The sequence below is a fragment of the Botryllus schlosseri genome, chromosome 6 (genome assembly GCF_051294905.1).
Source record: "Botryllus schlosseri isolate E-star chromosome 6, Bs_hap1, whole genome shotgun sequence".
NCBI lineage: Eukaryota > Metazoa > Chordata > Ascidiacea > Stolidobranchia > Styelidae > Botryllus > Botryllus schlosseri.
The window spans coordinates 29,317,430-29,339,340 of record NC_137241.1 but is presented as its reverse complement, the minus strand read 5'-3'; the positions used below and the strand labels follow the sequence as shown (position 1 = coordinate 29,339,340).

Sequence of the window (21,911 nt, the reverse complement as noted above, 5' to 3'; positions counted from 1 at the left end):
TGGATACAGCCATTACTTATTGAGGATAAATTTATGGCATTACCTCTTGTGTAGCAACACCTACTATTTCAAATTGGCCAACTCTGTTCATAATTGTAAATCGTTAACTAGTCTGTGTGCTACGGTAGGGATTGGAATTTGCGTCAAAAGATCATCTGTAATTATCTCTTTAATTCCGTTTCCAGGCAAAATCTTGACGAACGATCCCATCTCAAGTGTTTCAAAACCAAATTTTTGTATCAAAGCGTGAAACTGAAGCGTCATGATAAGCGGTGTCGGTGCCGAGTTATAAATTAAGGAGATAATGCTAGGTTGGTTGTGAGGTCACTTACAAGGCCGTCATTATCAATGTATAATTGCGGTGTAATTACAGACAATCTTCCATAGCTGACGCCAACGTCGTCTGTCAAGATTTTATGAATTTCACGAAAGAAATGATTAGTTTGGTTGGGATTCATCGAGTCAAAGTCAGACTGAAGGAAGTATATATCCTGACATCGATTCACTAATTTAACTTAATTTAACAGCTGTAGTGCCATAATCGAAGCGATAGATGTTTTCTGGTAGTTACGGTTAAAGTCATGCATTAATGTCTGTGTGGTGAACTATATTTCAGGTCAATATCAATAAAAAGGGTATGATTATTGTAAGAACTTCATTGAGTAACAGAAATTAAATATACAATTGAATTATATATTGAAACAATCCTAAATATTTGGCTGATACTCGTCAGGGGTAATCGTAAGCAACTATAAGAGATTCGGAAAAAACACTGTACATCCATTTTTGCTGTTGCATTGTATTTGTTATTGACAATCTACTTTGGTCAGCAGAAGATCTTTATTTCAATATAAATTTATTATTGAATTCTATATTGGTGTTATGTACCTCCAAGAAGTTCTTATAAATGATTATATCCTTTTTATTGATACTGACCTGAAATAATTCAGCAGCTATAGTGCTACAATCAAAGCAATAGATGTTTTGCAGTAGTGAGGGGTAAAGTCATACCTTAATGTCTGTGTGGTAAACTATTATTGATTAAACCCTTTTATTGATATTGACATGAAATAATTCAACAGCTGTAATGCCACAGTCACTGCAATAGATGTTTTGTAGTAGGAAGTTCAAAGTCCTGCATTAATGTTTATTTGGTGAGCTATAATAATTAAGTTGATTTGTTAGCTGGCTTGCGGGCTAATTATATAGACTATCCAGTGCAGAGTAACATTAAGATGTTTTAGCATCCAGGTGCTAATTTGCTTCATCTTACAAAATTGTTCGCACAGGTACATGGGTATGTGAGGTTGATTCGTTAACTACAGTTTTATATCAGAGGAATTTAGATGGACACTGTGTATCTCATTGTTATGATTCTTTCTTCAACATGTAAGTAGTCAAAATTTCTTGTTACTGAAACTACTTTTGCAGAAAGTTCACCTTCACTTTAGTTCGTTAGAAGGTATGTGGTTTATATTTGGGAGGAAGATATTACAGATTTTTATTCATTCTCAGTTCAGCAGAGGTATTAGAATATATATTTTTATAAATTACCCCGTGCAGTTTGTTTCCAGGATTGACGGTTATATCTTATAGATCAGGGCTTCATAAATTGGCATGGTCATCAAAATTTCGCCCACTTCTATATTACGTAATTCAGTTTGATGTTATAGTACAATTTGGCTAATATTTGGTTTCTTGAAAGCTAGCGGTTGCTTGCATGAGACTGATTTGGTGTCAGACCTGGTCTGCTCATATTGGCAATCCCAAGTCACATTTCCGGATAGCCTTAACAACTGTACTCCGTGTTATCATTTACCAAAGGTGGTAAATGTGGTTATAGGTGGTGCTCAAGTAGAACTAGGCGGGTGTAACCATGTCACAAGGTTCCGAGTCACAAGTCAATCTCACTTTTATAGTTTTGACTCGATTCACGTCCGAGTCCAAGTCAGCTATTAAAGGGTCGAGTCCGAGCCATAGTGTTTTGACCAGGGTTGTAATGACTCGAGTCACGATTTTATGATGCCTCCACTTGACTTGAGTCATCTTTTCAAAATACGGAAATGACTCCACTCGAGTCAATCCGTGTATTGACTTGACTTGGACTCGAGTCATTGCGCATGACTCGAACCAAGTCATATGACTTGAGACTCAGATGGCCAATACCGACATTTCATTGTAATTTCGAAGAATAGTTAAGTAACCACACTATTGGGATTTCGTCTTTTTGTTCTGGTACTTAAAAATGCGACCAGAAACTCCTAAAAGTGAGGAAAATTAGTATATTATAAATGCGAACCATTCGATATCACAAAACATAGTTATAAAAACTGGATTTAACGGGAAACTATGGACAGTCAACACAATGACTTGGACTCGGACTCGAGTCATAATACCTTGACTCGGACTCGACCCTCTGCTTGCTGACTTGAACTCGGACTTGACTCGGTGCTGAATTGAAAATGACTCGACTTGACTGTAGTCAAAACTATAAAAGTGAGATTGACTTGTGACTCGGAGCCTTGTGACTTGGTGACTACCCTGGGTTTGACTCGAGTCCAAGTCATTATATTACCTGCTCAGTTTTCAGCTCCATCCGGTTCAACCCACTTTTATCAACTCGGGTGATATAAAATGGCTCGCATTCGTGATATAATTATTTTCCCCAGTCTTGCCTGTGTCTGGCCCTATTTCCCAAGTATCAGTACTGATAGACAAAATCCAATACTGCGGTAACTTTACTATTCTCCGAAGTTACAATGAAATGTCCGTCTTGGCAGTCGTAGTCTTGAGTCAATATAAAAATTGACTCGAGTCGAGTCATTTTACGCATTCGAAAAAATGACTTGAGTCACCAAAAAAATCCTGACTTGAGTCATTATAACCCTGGGACAAATCCTAAAGGAGCACGTATGGTAAACATAATTAACAGGAATATGAATATTGAGACTTCTGAGCCAGATTTGGAGAACCAGATAATTCTAGCGATCTAATTCGACTAATGAAAACGAAATGCTGATAATCTAATTCTAATCTATTTTCGGGAATGTTTCTATGGTCTCATTGTAGTTCTATTTGAATTTCTGGTTTTCTTGAAAATGCTACAGGAGAGCTGTGTAGTGCGAAACTAATCTAGCATTGTGTAGAGACATGTGATTGGATACAGATTTGATGTGAACTGAAGTCTATTCCTTTGAAGTCGGAATTTAATTCTATTTCCAAGTTTTTGTGAATTCAGTCATTTTAATTCTAATCCAAGTTTTAAAAAAGGTATAGCTTTAATTCTAATCCTAATCTAATTCGAAGAAGCTAAAAAATTTCTAGTTGTCCGTCTCCGTTCAGAGCCGACATCTTCTTATTGTTCAGACATTGCGTCTGTCGACACGATGACCACAACACTCTGTCACGGGTGGTGGTTGACGTTGACTTGTCCATGGCCGTCACGGCTGCAAATTGAGCGTGCCACTTTTCTGCAATCTCACGACGGCTGCCAGCGATTGCAGGGACTAACTTCGACCAAACTTCCGAAACACAATTGCTCATCACTGATTGCGCACGGAGAAGCGTCATTGAGGTGCTTATATGTTTAGTACAGAGGTTCTTAACCTTTTCTAGCATGGAGAGCCCTACATTCCAAGTCAGAAGTCTTTCATACTTTTGTAGTTTGACTCGAGACAAGTCGAGTCATTTTCAACTCATCACTGACTCAAGTCACGGTGCTAAAGGCTTAGTCTTAAAGTCACTGATCATTATCAAGATGGGTTCAACTCGAAGTTGTAACCAAGTCACAAGTCAATCTCACTTTTATAGTTTTGACTTGAGTCAAGTTGAGTCATTTCTAATTCAACACCGAGTCAGTGAGTAGAGGGTCGTGTCATAGTGTTTTGACTCGAGTCCAAGTCATTGTGTTCACTGTTAAGTTTTCAGTCGAGTCATGTTCAACTCACTTTTTCAACTCGGCTCGAGTAACATCGAATGGCTCGCATTCATAATATCATTATTTTCCTCAGTCCTAGCAGTTTCTGACCCTATTTTCCAAGTATCAGGACTGATAGACGAAATACCAATCATGTGGTGACTTAACTATTCTTCGAAGTTACAATGACTTGGTACATATGACTTGACTCATATGACTTGGTTCGAGTCATGCACAATGACTCGAGTGATACACAAATTGACTCGAGTCAAGTGATTTTACACATTTAAAGAAAAAATTCGTGACTCGAGTAAAGTCATGACTCAGGTCATTACAAACCTGATTTAACTCACATTTATAGTAAACTCATTTTCTGTGCTTATTCGAAACTATCGGTCATGATGTACCAGACTTGAGTCAAGTCATATGGAATGTCTCGAGTCATATGATTCGGTCAAGTCATGCGTCTTGACTCGAGTACAAGTCGAGTGCTTACATGAAGTTGACTCGTGTTGGGTCAACGAAAAATTGGGACTGAATTCATTGTAATCCTGACTATTCCATGCCTAAGTAAACTAACTAATAACAAGGTAGCCACAGTACCCTCACTGAGTCATTGCCAAAGTATAGTAATCTGGTTTTGTAGTTCTTGAAGTAATTCAACGCTTGTTCATGGGTCTCCTAAAAGTAGTTCCGTGGACCCCAGTTTAAGAACCCATGATCTATTGGCATAGGGCATCGTGTGTCCCAGATCTGTCCAACTTCTTTTCAATGACAGGTGCAACGGAAGACTAAACTGTTCATTGACGACAGAGATAATATTCCCTAACGGCTGCGGCTTGAACAGCAACGTTGTCACCGAGATCGAAGCTTCCTGCACACAAAGTAATCGCGATAAACGCGATACGGTGTGATATATATCACGTTACTGGCATTTGCAGAAGACTGGAGACACGTCGTTTCCAATCATTCTACTTTTCATTATTCGATCACGAGGAAATTTGACGATAGCGCCGACGAGATAAATTTTTGTCCGGAGACCGTGAGGGACGGGGTGTATTGGATGAAGACACATTCAGGACAAGTCCGAACGAGTCACTGTAGAGACGGGGGCAAAGGTTTACGCTTCTTGTTTGCAGACTTGTACAACAATAGATTATTATTCTAGTTGTGTAATTAGACTGATTAAAACGAAACGACGATACTCTAATTCTAATCTAATTTGTCAAATATTTCTTAACTCTAATTTTAATTATAATGAACTTCTGATTTTCCTGAAAATGCCACAGGAGAACTGTATAGTTCGAAACAAGTCTATCTCGTTGTGCAGGCATTTTCCATTCCCATACTTATGCTCCGATTTTTCATGAACTGAACTTTTGATTATTGTCGTATTTCTTTCAAACTTCTTCTTGATACGAAATTTAATTCAATTTCCAAGTTATTTTTTGCGAATTCAGTAATTTTGATTCAATGCTCATTTTGAAAAAAATTGGGTATCTATAATTCTGTTTCTAACATGGTTTGGAAAAGCTAGATATTTTGTAGTTGTTCAATTCTAATCCTTCATTACCCGAACCTTAGCCTTAGAGTCTAAACGAATTATAAATGTCATAAATTTTGACATGTCCATGGGGAACCCTGATTGGTGTGAATAGCGGAGCAGATTAGAACCAAAAGGCGGAGACTTTGTAATCTGCTATGACTGGACATTGGACAAAAATGAAATATCTATTTCAGGCGTTTCCAGTTGGAAGTGTCTGCCCTCCTCTGTTTGGGATCCGACTGGACCGGACTGGAGTCGGTGTCACGCAGGACAAACCACTTTGGAACAACACATTCGTGAAGGTATGGAGACACAAAACCAAAACAAATATTGCATTGACGGTGGGTAATCCCAGAATTATCAACGAAAAACTCGAATAACTTTGCTTCTACTGGTTGGAATTGATTCAGATTTGTTTTGCATTGTTTTTGTAGACAACGTATCAATTTCATGGGGTAGCCAGTAAAATTTGAAGAAAAGTTTATAATGTTTTATAACAAATTAAAAATTTTAAAACTGCAAGAGCTTCGCGATTAACTGTTGGAAAAGATTCAAATTTGGTGTTCGTCGATTTTTCAGGCAACCAAACGATTTAATCGCCTAGTAGGCGAGATTTTGAAATTTTTTTTATCTCAAGTATTCAAATTTTCAGCGAACAATGCAGGGGATGTCCACCTTGCGTCGCAGAGATTATCCGTCATGACAGAGCAAATGGAAAATATGACAGGTAAGAATTAATGAAGCAAATTGTTAGGTTTTTATCTTGTCTCTGTATTCAGGTTCGGAAATTTCTCAAATTTCTAATATTCTGAGGGATATCGTTGATACTGCGATTAGTTCTATTGATTCGCGGCAAAATGAAAGCTTGGATCGATGGTTACTAATGAACAAGGTAATGTTTGAGGCCTGACTCTGTCCATATCAGATGAATGCAGCTGTGATATCTATGCAGGAAATTGTTTAAGAATTCTATTATTGCACCAATATTCCCAAATTTACTTTCAGATCATTCACTTTCATGCCATTAACGTATGGATGTCCTAAAACTATGGTCAATGTGAAGAAATTTAAATTATAAACCATATGAAATTAGAAGAACTTCTGAAGTCCAAAACTCCACATACAATTGAATAATATATTCATATTGGAATAACCCGAATATTTTTTGCTGACACTCGTCAGGGGTGATTGTTCAATGTTAATATACAATGCTCTTTTCAATTCTCTACTAGTTGCTGACGATTGCCCCTGACGAATGTCAGCCGAAAAATTTGGTCTGCTTCAATATGAATATATTAATCAATAGTGAAAAATTACTTTCAGTTTCATTCACTTCTGTTTATTGTATCTTTGAAAGGGGATTGTTAAAACTGTGAGCAATCTTCTCAACGGAAACTTGGACGTGCCATGGAGATCACTCGCCCAGCGAAAAAGCGACTTGATTGGAAACGAAATTATGTCGTCCGTTGAAAAAGGTGCATTTCTGATGCACATGGAAAATGATTCCTCTATCGAAATTCGTGAGGATAATGTGTTTCTTTCCGTGGATTTTGGTGCTCGTGGTGGACACCACAGTGAAGAAGTAGGAATAGAGCATTATTCTGTTTAACATCAATTCATATTTTATTTATATTACAGGACTTACTTTTTCCTTCTGTTAAATCAATGGCTGAATTTGCAATTAACGATTCTTTGACGATATCTTCAAATGAGCTGCATCGCACTGACAGCGATGGTGAGATGAGATTTCTACACAGGTGGTCAAATAATCATTGTTGGTACTCTATCCTAAGTAGAAGTAAATCCATGAATGTATGGTAATTACAAGTAACAATGACGATTTACAAGACATCTTGAAACTACTTCAAGTGCAGTTTAAAAAATGAAGATTTGAAAATTACTGGAGTAGTTTCCAACAGTAGATTTGTTCGGGACATTGTATACTCTGAACAGTCCCGTTGGCTTTCAAAATTGCAAGATGCATCATCGCGACCGCAACTACAAATTGGTACAATTTTTGAAAATACATTCAGTTACCGTGATACAACGGCCATTCAACCAGTATTTATGACAATTTTACTTGTAAGCATGATGGAAACTAATCCTAAAACTGGTTTCTACTTTAAAAGATTAGAATTCCAAAAATTTAAAGTTTGTCATAAAAAACTGATTATTAGAAGTGAAGTGCTCTATAAAGATAACCATTTAGCAATTACTGCCTGTTCGCAAAACTTTCCTAAATACTCCAAGAGCTTCTTGCCAAGTGAAGTCTGTGCCTACAGAAGGAGTTCGTGTACCATCCAAAAATAGCACCAAGAGCTTAACCGCTCTCTTGGCCCTCTACGCCCGAAGGTGGCTATTTTTGTCTGAATCAAGTTGTTGAAATTGATATTTTCATAACAACATTTTTAAAATGTTTTCATAGGAACGTCCAAACTGGTGTTTGTGGTGTACAGCAACTTGGCTCAATTCATGGGATCCAGTAGCGACGAATCATATTCTGTGAATTCAAGGATCCTGTCTGCTTCTATTGAGCTTCCCGGGCAGAAAAGAAACCTCACAACACCTGCTACAATTGTGCTGCAACATATTAAGGTGGGTGTCATATCCGTTTTCCTGAATTGATATTTTTACTTCTATCAATGAAATTGTCTTATCTAGTGAATGGCTCTTAACCACCGGTCCATGGAAAGGTTTTATGGTAAAATTCTTCGCAGTTGTATCGATGAATATCGCTGTTTTCACACGTACTTTTTGAGAGAGATAGAGAGCATCGTTATTCGTCAACAGTCCAAATCAATAGCACACATCACAAAACGCAATTGAGTGAAACATATTCACTGTACAGATAAGCGAAGTATATATCCCAGGATCGATAAAGCAGAGTCATGAAACGTTAGCCACCCAGGTCATGAGCATCTTACTACCGACGTTGTTACATTAAAATCTTTGGAACAACTATCAAATATGCAAATGTAGAGAAACAGAAGCACAGCATTGTCGTAAATGAATTTGAATTGACCCTTATCAACTCTTTGGACCAGTGGTTCCCAAACTTTTTCTGTGTGAGGGCCAAATTTAGAATTTCAGAGTACGGTCGGGGCCGCACGAATACTACGGCTATGAAACGGACCCAAACAGATGGCTATTTCGAAGTAGTTTTATTGCCCTGGCGAGATTTCAAAACTGTGCACTGTTTACCGCTACTTATCTGCTGTATTGGGTGTCCGTTGAGTGAATCAGCTTTTCTCGCCTAAACGCGCGAAGCGCGAGGAATTTCTTTACTTTCATGACTGAATCGGTCAACATGATCGGGAATTGCATGTATTGCTATCAATTTTCATCTTGTCTCTGTTCACGTAATCTGATTTACCGGTAGAGCTGAGTGCGGTGTGTTTGAGAAGGTATAGGCCCCCTCAATAGTAATTAAACATCTCTGGGGTATACCCGTTGGCAGGAACGTAACACCACTTCGTCAGCACCCCGGGCTCCCATGGGGTGATAAACTGACCCCGCATCACGTTGTTCGCTTTTGCCACGAAATTAAAGTTGTACTGTTTAGTGAGACAGCTCGACGCGCGAATATTTCGATAATTCATGATAAAATCGGTGAATAAGATCAGGAATTGCATGGTTGTCCTCTTTGCCCACGTAATCAGATTTACCGGTAGAGCTGAGTGAGAGATGTCTTTGAAACTGCAGACCGCGTAAAATTCTATCTTTGGGCGGGCGGACCCCTAGGTATGACTTCTTTACATGATGTTATTTTGTGACCTCCTGTTTGCTATATCAAAAAATGTAGAATTGCCCAAACCTACTAAACTGAAAGATCACACGATTTCAGATTGGTATTTCTTCGCTGGCATCTAATTTTTTTTTCTGCGGGATGGTATTTGTCTTGTGAGGTTCAGATTGCCAAGACAAGAACATTCGGCACCAGTCATTTAGGCGCCTATATGGACAATTAAACCTATATGTATTTTGTATATATAACGAAGTTTTTGGTCAGCATAAAAGCACTCCTTTACGGCCAAGGCTTTCTCGCTGCCGATCGTTCTCACACACTTCTTGGAGTCACATGTTACATGGCCTAAAACTTTATATGTCTTGGTGCGTTATGGTGCGGTCATGGCCAACGCTGATATGCCCATTTCTAGAAATCTTGCGTATTTTTCTTGGGGAAGAGTAGCCTACCCAATAATCAAGATATGCAGCGAATTGAAATCGCGCCTAGCGCGAAAAATTTTCAAAAAATTCGCATAAATTTTCAAAAATTACTCTATAATTTATGCTAATTCACGAAATAATTTTGGGCCCCCTTCGAGCTCGGCCCCCTCAATTGGGGGGTTTAGGGTGCGGCAGTTACGGCCCTGACTATAGAACTACCAATTATGCTGCTTTTATCCGGCTAAGCAGTATGCATCTCGGCGTATTCAACCGTGAGTCATGTGTTGCACATCTAGTTATCATAGGATTACCATACGTCCTCTTTTAAGATGATTTGTCCTCTTTTTTGATTTTTTTTTAAAGTGTCCTCGGATGACACCCAAATGTCTTCTTTATTGAGGATTTTAGTTACATATAGGGCAAAATTCGACTGATATTAAGTCAGCACTGTAGGAACGCTTCGGTGGCTATTTCGGGAGCTGGACCGGAAAGTCGATCATTTTTTTTTCAGTCAACCACCTGTTAATGTGAAAGAAAAACTGTATTTTCCGGGAGTTGAGCCTCTTTTTCTTTTTTAGTCAAGCGACCACGAAGTGGAAATAATTTTTTCAGGATTTTCCTCCGGTTTTGAAAGTTATAAATACCTATTTATATCTATAGCTACTGCTCGTTCAACTGGAAAGTTAGGGCACTGCATTGAAACAGCAGTGACGTAACGTTAGCAGTCTATACTCACAACTTTCCTGCAATTCTATAATCAAAAACTACAGAGGCCAAGCCAAGCAAGAGTATATTATAAATATAAATTTTATTTTTTGTCATAAATCGATTTCTTAATATATTTTGGGGGCCGCACGAAGGCTATCTGGGGGCCGCACTTGGGAATCACTGCTTTGGACCGTCTCACAACAGGAGTACACATTGAGGAATGCCAAGTTTCAAATTCTAAATTTATGACAGTGATAAATTCGTGTGTCTGACGAGATGTTCATATATTTATTCACCATTGAATACCTCTAGTAAACAGGCCTCTTTTCAGCCTTCTGATGCGGAACATGCTTGTGTTTTCTGGGACTATGACCAAACTGGCTCTCAACGTTGGAGTAAAGAGGGTTGTGTGGTCAAATCGAACAATTTCACTCACACGACTTGTAGCTGTACGCACCTGACGAGTTTCGCACTCCTGGTAAACCATCAAGGATTTGAGGATGCAACTCATGAAAATACGCTGACATACTTGACGTGGATTGGACTGCCGTTATCGTTAATATGTCTTGCACTGAGCATCGCTACCTTTGTTTACTTCAGGTATTCTCCGTTAATTTCTCTCATGTCTAGGAGTTTAACGCTTGAGCCAGCCGAATTGATATAACACTTTGGAAGAGATATCGGTATCAGGTATTAGAGGTAAAAAAATATCGGCAATTTTCATAACATCACAGTATTGTAGTAGCGAGTCAGAGGACTATAATATGTGACTGCTAGCCTTGGAATATTGATCTATTTATTATAGCTCGCAATCACTTTTAAGCTGTTTCAATATATGTACTGAAGTTTACGAAATAACCCAATTGGTGTGCAGAACGTCAGAATTACGCTAAAGAACAACTTGATATTGGTAATTTATTCGCTGAAAGCTTTTTGACTGACTCTCATCAGTGGCGAACGTCAGTACTATGGTAAATCAAATTAGATATGTAGGAATATTTTCTATGTATGATGAATAATAACAAAATCAGAACAACTAGTAGGCAGGCAAGATATGGTAGTAACGAGTACATATTCGATTATCAATAACCAGAAAAAAAAAGAAACGGAGAACATTAATGAACTATTCCAAGAGTGTGGATATCTTATCCCGCCCAGTGCTGTCGCGACTTCAGTCATTAATTGACTCGAGGGGCAAAATTCCCTAGACTTGACTCAAAATGTGCCATTACTTGGGACTCAACGGTAGCAGGGTTGTAACCAAGTCACGAGGTTCTGAGTCACAAGTCAATCTCACTTTTATAGTTTTGACTCGAGTCAAGTCGAGCCATTTTCAATTCATCACCGAGTCAAATCCAGGTGAGTGAGTAGAGGGTCGAGTCCGAGTCATAGTGTTGTGACTCGAGTTCAAGTCCGGTTCAACCCACTTTTTTCAACTCTGCTCGAGTGATATAGAATGGCTCGCATTCATAACACCGTAATTTTCCTCAGTCTTAACAGTTTCTGGCCCTATTTTCCAAGTATCAGGACTGATAGACGACATACCATTCATGTGGTGACTTTACTATTCGTTGAAGTTACAATGAAATGTTTGTCTTGGCTGTCCTAGTTTCGAGTCTGATGACTTGGTTTGAGTTCAGTCAAGTCACCATAAAATCAGGACTCAAGTCATCACAACCCTGAAAGGTAGTGACTCGTTAGCACTGATTACAGCACCGCTATATATCGTCCGGTTCAAGTCATGTTTCTATATATAACTTGTATCTTGAGTAAGCCCTTAAAGGTTTTCCATTATTTTTGACAGGGCGCTGCAGAGCATACGCACCAGCATCCACACAAATCTGTGCATATGCCTCTTTGTTTCACAGCTCACATTTCTCGTAGGGATCGATCTTCCACATCTGCCGACGGCTTGCTCTTTGATTGCTGGTTTGTCATTTTACTCTGTCATCATGTGTTTTTCCGATATTTAATCTGCAATAGATGTGCGAATATAGAGTTTTTGTAACCTGTTCTGGTACAACAGCCTACTATGGCCTGGCACAATGATTCGAGTACTCGAATCTGAAGCAAGTATTGATTCTGACAATTCAAGTCGAGTGGTGGGATATGAGATTTTCGAGCACCAAATTTTTTTTTGTCTGGATTCCGGGAATTCACTGATTAAATTGTTTGGTTGCCTAAAAAAAAACGCTGTGCAACAAATTTGGTCCAATTCCAACAATTAAAAGCGGCCTCAGAGCTAATTTAAATTTTTGAATTTATCATAAGAAATAAAAATTTTCCAATGTCACTGTCAACCCCATGAAATTATTAAGTCGCCTAAAAGAACGATGCACCAAATTTCTGCTCACTTTCAACCAGTAGTAGCGAAGTTTTTGCCGTTGAAACTTGTGAAAATGCAAAAATAGCCTGGACAGTGGGTAATCCCAGAATTATTGAAGAAAAACTCAAATAACTTTGCTTCCACGCGTTGGAATTGCGTCAAATTTGTTTTGCTTCGTTTTTGAACATAACTGAACAATTTCATGGGTTGACAGGAAAATTAGAATTGAAAAAAAAAAATTTATAATAAATTGAAACATTTCGATTGGATCTGCAGACGCTTCTACTAGTTGGAATTGAGTCAAATTTGGTGTGCAGCGTTTTTTGAGGTAATCCAACAATTTAATCCGTGAATCCCCGGAATTCTCACTTTGTGGAAATGATATTTCTGTGAAGTCGTGATCAACACATTGTCACAAAATGCAATGAAATACCAAATTATATGGTGTATTGCTGGCAATATACTCATTATAGACCCGACTCGGAAGTCTAAAACTGGTTCAAGAATCTAATCCCGCTGGTACTCGACATAGCCCAGCCCTTCTACATGTAAAATTATCTCTCGAACTCATTTTAATTCACATTGAATCAGACTTCGTCAGTAACAATGTTTTTCCACTTTTTCGGACCACTTGAGTGGTTATGATCTTAGTTAGACTTCCACAGTTTTTGTTCGTTTATGCAATACTAGGCCTTTAAACCTTATGGCATCACTTCTATTTATGATCGAGTACAAACGATGACTGCATATAGTAGAACAATGGTTCCCAACCTTTTTTGCTTGTGGCACACTAGAAAAATCGTAAAACACTCGCTGTACAATTACAAGAAAGTAGCTGTTTGAAGCAAATTTACGTGGTAATGCGATGGCCATGCTTTTTTATACAAAAATATATGTAACTGAAATGAGGTTGCATAGATGTTGACCCACATAACCGCATTTCGGTGTCAATTCCAAGCAGTGTCTCTTGTGTACAGCTTTTAATTATAGTCGAAACAAAAAAAGCTACTTTCACATAGTCATGGAGATGCACAATGCACATAGCAATATAATTCTCATTTCTTTTGTACTCATGGTAAAGGACATGAAAGGAAACAGCTACCGGTATAATCCATCTATGTTTTGTAAAGCAATGTGCTGATCTTCTGCTGAAAAATTGCTTGAATCACTGATTCCAAATCGAATAACTACCAATTTCAAGTCATGAAGAACAACTCCCGAGAAGTAATATTGCATTGCAGGTTGACGTCGAGACTGTGTGCCCACTGTGTGTGGAGTAATTTGAGTTGATTCATTAGGAATGTTCTGGGAATGAAAGATTTGCTTGTGAATTTAGCACAAACATATATCTTCCAGGCGTGCTCCATTATTTTCTTCTTGCCACATTCACGTGGATGGCGCTGGAGGGTGTTCAACTGTACGTGATGCTGATCGAAGTCTTTGAAAAGCAGACGAGGATCGTCTTTTATTATATCGCGGGCTACGGTGAGCAGCAGATTTGGACAACTAGAAAATTTTCAGTTTTTTCAAATTAGATTAGAGTTATTTTGATACCCGTTGCCGTTTTTCCCTAATTATATCAGAATTGGAATTACTGAAAATTGAATTGAAATCCGAATTAGTAAGAGATACAATAAAACTAAAGTTCAGTTCACATGAAATCAAAGTTCTCATAAGCACGAGAATGGCAAATGTCTCTAAACAAAGATTGGCTCGTTTCACACTAAACAGTTCTCAGGTAGCATTTTCAGGAACACAGAAATTAAAATTACATTACCAGTAGTTCTCTCTAATTGGCCGGGTTGTACCCGTATCGCAACGTTCCAAGTCCCAAGTCAATGTTACTTTTATAGTTTTGACTCGAGTCATATGACTTGGTGCAAATTGAGACCATACATAAATTGACTTAAGTCAAGTTAAGAATTTGGACTCAAGTCAATAAACCCTAATTAGATGACAAGAATTATTAGACTTCCCAACTTTCTCATCGAAATGACGATCTTGTTAACAGGATTTCCAGCTGTATTCGTGTCAGTCAGCGCCGGGTTATATCCGAGCGGTTATGGGACCGAGTCATCTTGCTGGCTGAGCACTGGCAACAGCACGGGCCAAGTCTCTCCGTTAATTTGGTCTTTCATCGCCCCCGCTTCATTTGTAGCTCTGGCTAATTTGGGCTTTGTGATCCTGACTGCCAGCATGATGTACAAACACGGACGGAAATATATTTTCTTCTCGCGAATCAAGGCTATCAAGTAAATAACTTTGCGTCTTACTCATATTATTCAATTGCATATTGAATTCCTGTACCTCCAAGAACAGACCTCGGAAAAATGCAGCCTGCGGGCCCGCGAAAAGTCGACTGGACTTTAGAACATAAAAGATAAATCATCTGCCAGCAAAGCTCTCAAATGACGAGTCTAAATACCAAGCTACACACAGCTCGGGGCCAAGACCAGCTTTGTGATATCCCAAATACGTTTTGACTTCTGCATAGGAAAGAAGTGTCTGGGGTTAATGTGATTTAAATCTTTTAGGAATGTTTCATGTTTCGCATTGTTTTGAATAATGACACCGAATGAATGAATGAATAAATCGTTTTTTTTTGTAAATCAACCCTCACTTTCTTATATCCTGATTTTAACATATCCACTTAGCAGCTGGTGTTAACGAAGTAATTCACTGTTAAAATACGCTGCAGAATATAGTTTACACTTTTGATTCGGTCCGCCAACCTATCTTTTGCTTCTCATTTGGCTCGCTTGGTAAAGTAATTGCCCACCCTGTCCAAAAGCTCTTAAAAAGTCTGTGTCTTTAAGCTTACCAGACTTACGAAATACTACGCCAAACAATGTTTTTCGTATCAAACATATCTCCATGTTAGTTTATTGTGTCTACAGGGGTGCTTTAAAAGGCACTGTGGCATTAGTTTGCTTGCTCGGTACGACGTGGATTTTAGGATTGCTCTGGTGGTGGGAAGGAATGGCGGCCTTGCAATATTTATTCACGATCTTCAACGCTTTTCAAGGGGTTTACATCTTCATATTCCATTGCTTGTTGCACAACAAGGTAAAATCATTGGTTATTTTAGCTTTGCACAGAGATAGCCAAGTATTTGTCTTTGGTACTAATGTGGAAGTAGATGTTACATTGTAAATTTTTACTCAAGTACTACTGTACAGATAAGAGTAGATAGTTCCAATCAAGTATTGTAGGCCTATTTTTCCCCCCAAAAAAACTGAAACTGTAGAAGTAGTAGCGGCAGTAGTCTATAAGCATAGCTACTTGTAAGTAAGTGGGCAACACCTTTATGTAGTGTTTTTGCGGCTCCTATAATTCTAGTTCTAATCTAATTTGGATGAAAATTGTGTAGCTATCATTTTAATTCTAACCTCATTTGGAAAGCTGGGAATTTTCAAGTTTTCCATCTCTGCACTAAACATATGGTGAATAGTCTATGGTCGAAAATTAGTTTGATAATTGGATATCACTTTGTGTTCTATGAATCTTATTCAAAACTGACGCCTGCCCACTGTCCTGTCCAGGTACGTTGCGAATACCGGAAATTGTTTTCAAGATGCCGGGGAGGTAACTACTCGGGAATGACCAACACGTCATCTGTGAAAGTAAAATTCAGGTCTTCAAAGAAATCTTCATCCGAACGCTTCAAAAATGTAAGGTTCGCTTCTAGAAATATGTTTATATTTGTAAGTTTTGTTAATTTTGACATCAGAAACGAACGTCAAGTCGAAGGGAAGGGAGTCAAAGGCAGAGTTACAATGACGATGTGGACAAAAGAAGTGAGTGTCAGATTGTATGATTGATATTGAAATATGCGTCATTAAATGTTTATTTCACCCAGGGTTGTAACCAAGTCACAAGGTTCCGAGTCACAGGTCAATCTCACTTTTATAGCTTTGATTCGAGTCAAGTCGAGTCATTTTCAATTCATCACCGAGTCAAGTCCGAGTCTAAGTCATTGTGTTCACCGTTTAGTTTTGAGTTCAATCCGGTTCAACCCACTTATTTCAACTCTTCTCCAGTGATATAGAATGGCTCGCATTCATAATATCATCATTTTCCTCAGTCCTAACAGTATCTAGCCCTATTTTCCAAGTATCAGAACCGCTAGACCAGCGGTTCCCAACCTTTTTGTCTTCATTCCCCACTTCAGATTTATTCCGAGCCTTCATTCCCCACCAGGACCGTAACAGCTCTTTGTCAGCCCCGCCAAGAAAACGTTGGTCTTGGGTCCCCAGGACCCCCTCAGTCCCGCTGAGCCTGTACGCTTTTCCCTGCAACTTATCAGCTGCATTGGGTCTACTGTTCAGTGCGTCGCCTTACTACGACTAAACGCTCGAGGCGCGAAAAATTTATCTAATTCGTGTTTGAATCGGACAATATGATCGGAATTTCATATATTTAGCTATCAATTTTTCATCCCCCCTCAGCTCACGTAATCAGATTTACCGGTAGAGCTGAGGGAGGTGTGTTGGAAAAGGTAAATAAGCGAAAAGCTAATGCTAAATAAGAATTGAACATCTTCGGGCGGACCCGTTGGTATATTGACTTCGTTACATATTATGCTATTTCGTGACATCCTATATCTGTTATGTCAAAAGATATGGAATCGCCAAAACTAAAAGGCACACACGATTTCAAATTGGTATTGCTTTACTGGCAAATTATTTTTTCCTGCGGGATGGCATTTGTCCTGTGGGGTTCATATCGCTAGGACAGGATCATTCGGCGCCAGCCATTTGAAGCCTGCCAATTAAATATATATATTGTATATATATCGAAGTTTTGGGTCACCACAAGGGCATTCCTTCTCGGCCAAGGTCTTCTCGCTGCTGATCGTTCTGGCACACTTCTCGGAGATGCATGTTACATGGCCTATAACTTCATATGCCTTGGTGCGTCGTGGCGCAGTAATGGCCGACGCCGAAGTCTCCATTTCTATCAATTCTACGTAGTTTCGTGGGGGAAGGGTAACCAATAATCAGATATTTGCCAATATTAAATCGCGCACCCAGCGCGATAATCTTTTGAAAAAGTGACATAACTTTAAAAAAAAACTCAAATTTATGTTAATTCACGTAAGAATTTCGGGCCCCTTCGAGCTCGCCCCCTCCCCAATTGGGGGATTGGGGGTGCGGAAGTTACGGTCCTGTTCCCCACTACCCAGCAATATTGTCGTCACAGAGCAGCTATTTGCTGGTTTGACTACACAAGACACACAACCACGCCAGTACGCAAAAAAATCGCCTATAAATGCAACATAAAACGAATTGTGAACCGATACCAGTAACGCTCATAATTTCGCGAAAGCGTTATTTCACGTCAAATTATTCGTGCTGGATGCGTTTGTGACGCCATCATAGGCCATCCAGAGTCAAAAACGAGGTTTTGTGAACAACATGCAATATAATTTTCGATACATATATTCCAGAGCAGTGAACTGGTAGCGGTAATTGCGCATGTGTCTCCGTGAATATGTCGACTGTCCTGTAGATAATTTTGAACAAATGCGTCTATTCCCCACCAGAAACCATTGAATTCCCCACCAGTGGGGAATTCCCCACCGTTTGGGAACCACTGCGCTAGACGAAATACCAATCATGTGGTGACTTTACTATTCTTCAAAGTTACAATGAAATGTCTGTCTTGACCGTCACAGTCTCGAGTCATATGAATTGGTTCGAGTCATACACAAGTCAAGTCAATACAAAAGTCAAGTCTCTCAAGTCAAGTCGAGTCTCTAAAAAGTCGTCGACTCGAGTCATTACAACCCTGTTTTACAGTGTCTATTTTGCCCAGTTGACATGACAATTTCATTCCAACATCCCCAAAAACCATTTACTACGTTGCAGTATAAGTTCTGCCTAAAAAACTATCAGTTAGAAGTCGAAGTGATTTAAAAACGTAACTACTTAAAGAGCTTCCATGAGGTACAGAACTTCAATATACAATTGAGTAATATATTCATATTGAAATGAACCACCTCTGATACCATATTACCACTGTAGAATAGGCAGGCTTATGGTCTTGTGCTCACTCTTCTAATAATACGCAGGCACAGACGATCTGGGCAGTGTTCAAAATTTGAGAGATGCCTCGAAATTCTTTTCCACGCAAGACCGCGCCTCGATGAAGATTTTATTCGCGAAAAAAGAAAATCCAGATACCCGAAACCGAGTTAATTTCACCAACGAGCCCGACAGCAACTTCCAAACAAGATCTCTCTCGACCCGTTCCTGTCCGGGCAAAGACGCCCCAAATCGTAAAAGGGCGTCGTCGGGAACACGCGACGAATCGCCTTTCAAACGTAGCATGTCAGAACGGAGGCACCACCGCGCAAAGTACAGCACACCGGTCAGCGAAGGCGTTAGCAGGATATTGAAATCGGCCGCGTCCAGCCACAGTATCGTGCCCTGCCAGTATTTACCGGCCAAAGCGTGGCAGGACAGATCGCCGGGCAGGTACGGGCTATGGGTAGCTAATTGATTCCATTTTAGTATCACTCATTATGACGTCAGTATGAAAGATGTGAAAATTTCAAATATGTATCTTTTTGGCGACCACAAAGTATATAATGTTCTCTCTACTCAACATCAAGGTAATTTGCACTTTGTGACAATGCTATAAGTTGGTCAGTGGTCACGAATTCACGGATATGTCATCTCCACTAACGTATGTAGTAGGGCTGTTAAAAAAAAACGTTTTTTTCCTGAATCTTGCTGACTTGGTGATTAAGTTGATAGGTTGCCTTAAAGAACGACGCAAACCAAATTTGAATTCATTCCAAACTGTAGAAGCGGAGTTATTTGAGTTTTTCGACGATAATTCTTCGATCACCCGCCGATCAAGGATAATCCCAGAATTATCAAAGAAAAACTCAAATAACTCCTCTTCTACAGGTTGGAATTGCGTCGAATTTGTTTTGCATTGTTTTTGAAGATGGCGCAACAAATTTTATGGGGTTGACAGAATAATGTCAAAAATTTTTTTTCCCATTTTCGGACAATTCAAAATTTTTAACCTGTACGAAATCCGCGATTACCGGTTGGAATGAATTCAAATTTGGTGTGCGTCGTTTTTCAAGGCAACCTAACGATTTAATCACCTAGTCAGCAAGATTCAGGAAAAAAAGCTTTTTTTGAACAGCCCTAGAGCTTCGTAACACCTGTTTGGTATGACGTGATAAAACCAGGGTTGTTATGACTCGAGATTTTTTGGTGACTCTACTTGACTCGAGTCATTTTTTCAAATGCGTATAATGACTCGTGTCGAGTAAAGTCGCCAAAAAAATCTCAAACGCGTAAAATGACTCAACTCGAGTCAATTTTTATATTCAGGGTCGTAACGAAGTCACAAGATTCCAAGTCAAAAGTCAATCTCACTTTTACGGTTTTGACTCGGGTCAAGTCAAGTCATTTTTAATTCACCATCGATTCAAGTCCGAGTCCAAGTCAGCGAGGAGAGGGCCGAGTCTAAATCATGGTGTTGTGACTCGAGTGGAAAATAGTGTCGGAACTAGAATTTTCGGTGATAAATTTGCTCCTAGTGGCATGAAGTGCATAATTTAACTCAAAAAATTCATCTCTCCCTACTCCACTCGAATCGATAGAATTAATACTCGATTCAGATTTGAATACTCGAATCTTTGTACAGCTCTACTGGCTACTATTTCACAGAATGATTTCGTCTCCTTTCGAAAATACACAGTCTGTTTGTTTGGCAGCACCTGCACGCGGACCACGACGTTATCCAAAGACACATCCACGCTGTCCCGGTATCACGTGCCATCGTCACCGCCTGCCGGTCCGAATTCGCCCACAAAAGAGTTCAAACTAGTGGACAAGCGGCTCGCCAAACTACAAAAAATGAACTCGTCACCTAGTCTACGATTGGGACGGACTTGTTCCTTGAACGGTGTAAAAAAGAGAGAATTGAATCGGCGTTTAGAAGACCAGCCTTCTTCGAGCGTGCCGGACTTGATGAGTCAGTTGAGCGAGAAAATCGAGAGTAGAGATATTTCGGTTGTTCTATTGAATTACCTCGACGAAGACGGCACTCTAAATCAGGAAAAGCTTGAAGAAGCTCGGAGATTTGATAATTTATGAGCTCGATGACTTTGCAGATTCCCTCACAGGAGGTCGACAAAGTAGTCGGTGTTACTACTACTCGCGTAGCAGTAAAAGTGACGCCACAAATTTCTGCTTGATTTCGAGTAGAGGTGATGATTTCATTGACGTGTCTAAACTGTTTTGAGTGGAAGGAGAGAATAAAAAGCGTGAAAATTATTCGATTGAGTAGCATATAAAAAAGGAGATGTGAAGAGACTCTTGGCGGTACAGAACTTCAATATACGATTGAATAGTATATTCATATTGAAATAAACTTACTTGCATGTCGGATTCAATGCGTTGCAGGACAAATTATGCCGAGATTCTTACACAGTTCTGACATGATTTTTCATGATGACGGCTATGGATTATTCCGCATATTGTAATGAAAATCTAATAATGTTATGCTGAATATGAAAAAAAATTAATGATCAAGTTATTGCTGGTGATGGGACTTGGCGTAGAGCGTTGAGATGCTGTGTCTGAATGCGGATATTACTTGATGTGTGACGTCACCAGCATGAAATTTCGAATGAGAGAGCGTTCAATGTACTATTTTTAGGTGATACACGATACCTAAAAATAGTACATTGAACGCTCTCTCATTCGAAATTTCATGCTGGTGACGTCATATTTTGTGATACGATTGTTGATATACAATGTTCTTTCCAATTCTCTACTAGTTGCTGACGATTACCCCTGACGAGTGTCAGCCGAAAATATTCGGGTTCATTTCAATATGAATATACTATTTAATTGTATATTGAAGTTCTGTACCTCCAAGAAGCTCTTCCTATATTCTTTGTGGTGCATAAACGGTACATATTTAAACGTTGACGTATAACATTTTGTTCTGACGTCATAATGGGTGATACTCGATTACTCGACTCGACTCGAAGTATATTTCGTGATTCAGAATCGAATCACTCAGGTACTCGATTTTGCCCAGCCCTAATTATAAGGCCCCCAGTTTAGGCGAAGAGCAATACGTAGAAGTTGTATCGAATACGGCTTCATCACTTTGTGCGATTAGTATAGGTTAATAACAAATATTGTGGATCGTAAAAGTTATATATATTGTGGCTTTTATGCTTCAACGTGTATGTTCTGCAGACAAAAGAA

General features: G+C 39.2%; 2 protein-coding genes across 4 annotated transcripts in view; both read left to right on the top strand.

Moving 5' to 3' along the window:
* LOC145440666 (methionine aminopeptidase 2-like) overlaps window positions 1-3,226 on the top strand; it is a 40,521-nt gene extending 37,295 nt beyond the window's left edge. Inside the window, exons 12-13 of one of the 2 annotated variants that reach the window (XR_013915592.1) lie at window positions 186-311; window positions 374-3,226. Coding sequence is in view for 1 of the 2 variants with exons in the window: in XM_080318382.1 (XP_080174508.1) it covers window positions 186-197 (12 nt within the window). In the remaining variant the exon portion in view is untranslated. Of the gene's footprint in view, window positions 1-185 lie in introns of both variants that reach the window. The other variant, XM_080318382.1, reaches the window with a different exon arrangement.
* On the top strand, window positions 1,254-21,084 carry LOC145440631 (adhesion G protein-coupled receptor L2-like). Of its 2 annotated transcripts, none has more exons than XM_080318321.1 (19): window positions 1,254-1,389; window positions 3,367-3,574; window positions 4,695-4,801; window positions 4,858-5,034; window positions 5,657-5,764; window positions 6,115-6,189; window positions 6,242-6,354; window positions 6,820-7,044; window positions 7,101-7,197; window positions 7,888-8,057; window positions 10,669-10,937; window positions 12,142-12,266; window positions 14,020-14,148; window positions 14,675-14,915; window positions 15,561-15,729; window positions 16,206-16,334; window positions 16,394-16,460; window positions 18,737-19,142; window positions 20,405-21,084. In XM_080318321.1, exons 1-19 carry the CDS (start codon window positions 1,347-1,349, stop codon window positions 20,784-20,786), a joined length of 3,240 nt encoding a protein of 1,079 aa, XP_080174447.1. In that variant the 5' UTR covers window positions 1,254-1,346; the 3' UTR covers window positions 20,787-21,084. The 2 variants fall into 2 exon arrangements, with proteins under 2 accessions (XP_080174447.1, XP_080174448.1); XM_080318322.1 differs by lacking the exon at window positions 1,254-1,389 and adding an exon at window positions 3,144-3,222 and having other exon boundaries at window positions 3,260-3,574.
* Window positions 21,085-21,911: the final 827 nt, after the last annotated feature.